The 5800-nt window shown below is 34.5% G+C and overlaps 1 protein-coding gene across 4 annotated transcripts; it reads right to left on the reverse strand.

Annotated features, from left to right (window-relative positions):
• On the reverse strand, positions 886–5465 carry LOC107613507 (random slug protein 5). Of its 4 annotated transcripts, none has more exons than XM_016315538.2 (6): positions 5249–5465; positions 4125–4213; positions 3360–3536; positions 2624–2722; positions 2279–2524; positions 886–1513 (listed from the first exon to the last, which is right to left on the reverse strand). In XM_016315538.2, the coding sequence occupies exons 2-6, from the start codon at positions 4185–4187 to the stop codon at positions 1208–1210; spliced, it is 891 nt and encodes a 296-aa protein (XP_016171024.1). In that variant the 5' UTR covers positions 4188–4213; positions 5249–5465; the 3' UTR covers positions 886–1207. The 4 variants fall into 4 exon arrangements, with proteins under 4 accessions (XP_016171024.1, XP_016171025.1, XP_016171026.1 ...); XM_016315539.2 differs by having other exon boundaries at positions 4125–4251; positions 5249–5449; XM_016315540.2 differs by lacking the exon at positions 5249–5465 and adding an exon at positions 5001–5166.

Genomic DNA, 5800 nt, shown 5'->3' on the forward strand with positions numbered 1-5800 from the left:
GAGTTACATCATATAACAAATCTAAACACCTTATGAAGTAGACGCAACAATTAACAATAAGCATTCACACATTACGTAACTGTGTATGTAATATCGTAATGGCAATCGATTCAGAAGTAAACCATACTCAAACATTGACTATGAAGCATGTTATAGGTTTTTATTCTTTAGCTCCATATCAACAAAACCATGGGCTTGACTATGCCACTCGGATCACCTCGCAGGCCGTATCAAGGATAATGGCTAATTAGAAAGGTAGTTGTTGCAGCTCTACAAAATTAGGAAAGTCTGTTATAAGAATCTGTTATAGCAGTTAGGTTTTTTTTTTGTCATACTACTCACACACACTCTAAGATACTCTATTTATGGATTTATCTAGTGCACAAATGGTTTATCTAATGTCTCCACTTAGACTTGAACCCGAGTGTGGTCTTTACTAAGACACAACATATGCCATTAGGAAAAACCTTCAACCAACCGTTAGGTCTTCTGAGTAGTTAAGTGTAATCTTGGATAGCACTGTTGCATTCATTTTTGTATTGACTCAGTCAATTGGTGCAGAGTGTATAAATACTCCTCACCTTTATGAAATGAAAAGCTGAGCATTCTTTTCAATTCAATCACTAAACCTGGATTCTAGTCCAATTTTCTTTTTACTTCTCTCTCTGTATCAGAATCAGTTCAGGCCGCAACCCTTGTTTTCTTTATATATTTGTGAACAACAAATTTCATAACCACCTAGATAATCTCATTTTACTGTAGACCGACGAAGCCGCAGTTATTAGAACACTAATAAGGTAAACAAACAAAACAGCCAGTCAAGTTAGAGATAATTTTCTCAACAAGCTTCATTTATTTATGCCCATAAAGAAACAAGAATGTTAATTTGATGTTAAATAGTTTGTCCATCTATAAATAAAAATATAGTTTGTTCATCCATTTTTTTCCAGTCGTCGTATATCTTTCCTTTTGGTTACACGATGGAGATGAAATTAGCAACTAGACCCTCATAATACTACTATCCCAATCCCTCACACCACTAGATCAATTCTAATGGCTTCCATCATAGTATATCTGTCGCGTTAAATTAGCAACCACATTGTTGCCTCTTTTCTGACTTGGATGTGTAGTCTTTAACTTATTTATAACCAAAAATACATTATTTTACTTATACTAAAAGGAAATTAAAAAAATCAAAACAGCTAACTCAAATAGCTAGTGGCTCAACGGGTACGGGCTCTGGTGCCACCTCTGCCCCGGACAGCCCACCCTTGGGGTGGAATGACGGCTTCTCGTCGCCAATGCCCCAGTACTTGGCCGTTTTTAGGTCATCATCAACCATCATTCGGGAGAATTCTTCATGGTCATATTTTAGAGTAGCTTTCCCCCCAAATTCACTTGGAAGGTTATCAACATCGAAGAGCGATTTCATCAGTTCCAAACTTTCCTTGTTATTTGGATAAACAAACTTCACCTTTTGAGCTGTTTTTGGGTCCAGGAAGTATTTGACAGCCTGTGAAGAATTGAGCAATTCCAAATTTGTTAATTATTTTCAAAAGATAATAAATAATCCAATTTAAGAGACATGGTGCAATTAGTAGGACATAAAAGAAACTGAGAACAAAAAAACAGATTGAATATTGAAGACTACATACTAGTCTACTACTGCATTTCAAAAATGCTTGCATATACATGAAATTTTGAATTGAATTTGTCATGCTGAAAGCTAGTCCAACCAAATTTCCCTAGGTATGCGTGTGAACAGTGATTGAGATGATATGATTAGATAATTGGGTAAAGCGCTTAACACCTGAAAGATTATGATTTTGACAAAATAGTTCCTATATGAAAGAAAGACACTCAAGGCATTGAAAGATCACAAAAGTTTCGATCTTTGGGGAGCCATGTTTGGTCAAGTTTGTCAAACTTTAGTAATCTTTGGGGGCCATGAATGCTTTTCTTTCATTTGTCAAAAGGATACGCAAGTAGTAACTTGTCTTTAAAACAAATATACAAAGTAAAAAGCATAAAACCATTACCACGTAATATAACCTTACACCTAAAGAACAATAACAAGCAATCTAATCTCACTTAATGTATTGGCTACATAGATCAAACTACACCATAATTTATATCACAAAAAAAATCCAAATAAATCCAAAATAGACCGTGTTACACACGGATTATGAGAAAATATAATTCAAAATCAAAATCAAACAAAACCATGCAATGAAGAGCAGCAAAAATCACTTGGAAGTTGGAAGGCAAGACAACAAACCTTCCAGAAAGCTTGGAATATCCTTGGAGGATTATACAAAAAAGCGATAGCAAGCCTCTCTGGATAGTGATTTTGTAAAATGTGAATAATATCACGGGCTGTTTTGATGGAGAGATTTGTGCTCATTGCAAATCCTGTGAAATCTATCAACCAAGACATTTGCTCCTGACCTTCGGAAAGATTAAGGATGCCATTTTCCAATAGGTACACGAAATGCTTAATATTATCTTCCGCAGACGTCGTGTTCTGAAAAGAAAGTTCAATCCGAAATGGAAATAACATAAGTTTAGACAGTTATAGAAGCACGTGTTCCCAAAAGCATGTAACCAAAATCTGTAATCAAACCTGCATCCCTGGCCTCAATATAAGCACCGGCCTCCCAAGTCGATCATGAAAGTTTGCTCTGGAGACCTTGCCTGTCTCACCCTCGTGTGCTACTTCATCCTGGATGTAGGAAATTATTCAATTATTAAGGTTGCTTCATAATTTATGAACGAAAAAAAAAAATATGCATACGCAGGCTGCTACTTAAAGTGGATTTGTTCCCACCTTGAACTATGCAGATACACACTTCTTTCAAACTAACTTGTCCTAGCTAGATTACACATGCTGACATGCAGAAGCCATCAGATATCATCTTAATTCTCAACTAAATGCATTCCGATGCTAATTTATGACCATGAATTTATTGTTGACATTTATGTATAGGTGAGTAAGAGTTATTAATTTATAATCCAAAAGTTAATTTGATCTAATAGAAGAGAAAGATATGTTCATGGTACATGCTACAAGTTTGAAATCTACTGCACCAGATTATGAAAGTAAAAGAACTATTTAGTAGAAGACATTAGAATGAAATGAATTGTGTTGACACGAGGAAGAACAAACAAACAAAATACAAAGCACAAGCCAGCACAAACAATTTAGACAAGATTTTGTGCTAACATGGTCATATTCACTATTCAGGACCATGAACTGGTTGAATCATGTGATGCAAGGATCAATTTTACAATCATGACATATTCATCAATATAAATTTAGGTATCATCAAATTGGGGGTGTTGGAACCGACTATACATACCCAACGGATTTCCTCAGGCTTATAAGTTGACCTCCACTTCAATGTTTCCTCCAGCATTTTCTTGGCTTTATCAACATTCCAGTTTCGTGCTTCTAAATATCTCCTCAGACATCCATCTGTGCAATATTTCAAACGACGCCCGGACAAGGGCCCAAGAGCAGCCCTGAGCTCAGTGACCTGTTTGTAATTGTTGTACAGTTAGCAATTCTGATAAAGGAACATTATATAAATTTTTCTTCTTTTTTTTTTTTTTTCTGTAACATGAAATGTTTCTATAATTCATTAGAATGTACTCGTTTGGGACTCGTCACTTGATTACTACAAAATTGAGCGTGCGTTCCACTTTGAGTGGGATCATACTTCATCATATGGTAATGAGGTGATGCACCTTCCAACGCACGAAAAATGAGCCATCTTATCACTACTCTTTTAACATATACAAACAAGCATAGCCGTTTCTGATTATCCTCATAGGATACCATGAGAAGATGTACTGTACTCAAAGTAAGGCTTTCAGGTTATTTTTAAATGGAGTTGATGAGTATACAGCAAGGCATCTTGAAAGTGAATCATATTCTATGAATATGCATCTAGCTAGTGTTACGTATGGAATATATGACAAACGTGGAGTGTTAAAGTACTTTTATTAATCGATCAAGTCATATAGGCCTGAGTCGGACACTCAATTGGTTTGATTTGAATATCTTATATATATCCTATCAAAAAGAGAATTAAAATGTGTGAAAAGAGAATTAAAATATTCACCTTTGCTTCTCCAAATGAGGAATCATCCGGCTGATTCTGGGTTTGTCTTCTAAGAAGGTACATGTTGACTGCCAAGTCTAGTTCTCAACCTAAAGCAAATATCTTCAAATTAGATTCCTTTTTGCACCTTCAAGAAAAATCAATGATTTGTATTTCCTCAAAAAACAGACTGAAAAAAAAAAATGCAATTTGGAAACATGGTATGAAAATATGGCGAATTCAGAAGCAAATAAATCTAAAATAAAATAAAAAACCAAAATGAGAGAGGTTAAAAAGCATCATCAGGCTTCCATTCTCCCAAAAGATGAACAGTATCAAAATCTGCAATTCTAACTGAAGTCATGTACTGCACTACATCAGATGTAATAGCCTCTAATTTGAAAAATCAATAAATCAGAACAGAGAGAAACACCTAAGAGTTTTGATCTATGAAGCTGTCTCAACAGTCTAACCAACAAGTTCACAACATAAAAGTAAACTGATGTTTGGTAACAGAAGACAAAAACTGAAACCAAACCCCATTCTGACTTTGTTTTTCGAGACTTGGTCAAAAATTTCAACCTTCTATGTTTTGTTTTGTTTTTCCACAAACCGAATGGAATTTTGATCAACAAACTAAAACATCAGAACAAGAACAAAGTAAAGGCAATTCACAGTACCCGAATTGCGCCTTTTTCTTTTACAAAATCAACAAAAGCTAAAGATTTTCCACTTCATGGTAATAAATCACACTTGGTAGCGTTGACTTAAAGCCATATAATCATCTCAGTAACTGAAAAAAGAATGAATTAACTGAACAACAAAATCTACACAACCAGTATTTCAAACATGAAAATAAAAAACCGAAAACTGAAAGTGCTAATCTCAGAAATTAACCGAATCTGAGGATAGATTCTCGATATTCCGGAACAGGAAAATGCTATTAGTGGTAGCAGATCTAGAAGTGCGAGATGGAAGACGAAGGAGAAACAAACAAACAAACAAAGCAAAAGAAAAATAAAACAAAATAGCGATGCATGCGTAAGAGGACAGTAATTAATCACTAATTAGGGTGTGGTGTTAGTGTTTTGTTTGGTGAGTAGCGTAACATCACTAAAATTGATTGAATGAATAGAATAACAAACCTGTCTAGAGAGAGAGTGAGAGAGAGAAAGATGATTGTAGGAGAGGGTGTGAACTGTGAAAGCAAAAGGCTGAAGGGAATGTGTGTTTCCTTTGCTACCAGCTTTATAAGAAGACAGTGCACAGAGCATTTTAGAATTTAGAGTGAGCACTGAACATGCGTCTTGTGTGTGTGCGTTTTCTTTCTTTCACTTTAGTAACACTTCCTTGTGTTTGGTGTGTAATCTTAATATTGATAAAAATATTCTTTGCTATTTATAAGATTTAAATTTAAGATTTTAATTAAAATGTAAATTATTTTCTATTTTGATTTTACATACACGTATTACAAAATTATTAAATTATATTTAAATTTATTAATAATCAAATTCAATCTGAGATATTTAACATTTTGAACCCCTCTCACCTGATGTCAAATTCAATCTATGTCAGTTCCTGCTCTACCCCTTAGTCGAACCTTGCACAAGCTCTTGCACCTGATGAGGAGATGATCCTTGCTTTTTATTTTTTTTGAACAATTTTATTGAATTTAATTTTAATATATTAATAATAAA

Source organism: Arachis ipaensis, chromosome B08 (assembly GCF_000816755.2).
Source record: "Arachis ipaensis cultivar K30076 chromosome B08, Araip1.1, whole genome shotgun sequence".
Taxonomy (NCBI): domain Eukaryota; kingdom Viridiplantae; phylum Streptophyta; class Magnoliopsida; order Fabales; family Fabaceae; genus Arachis; species Arachis ipaensis.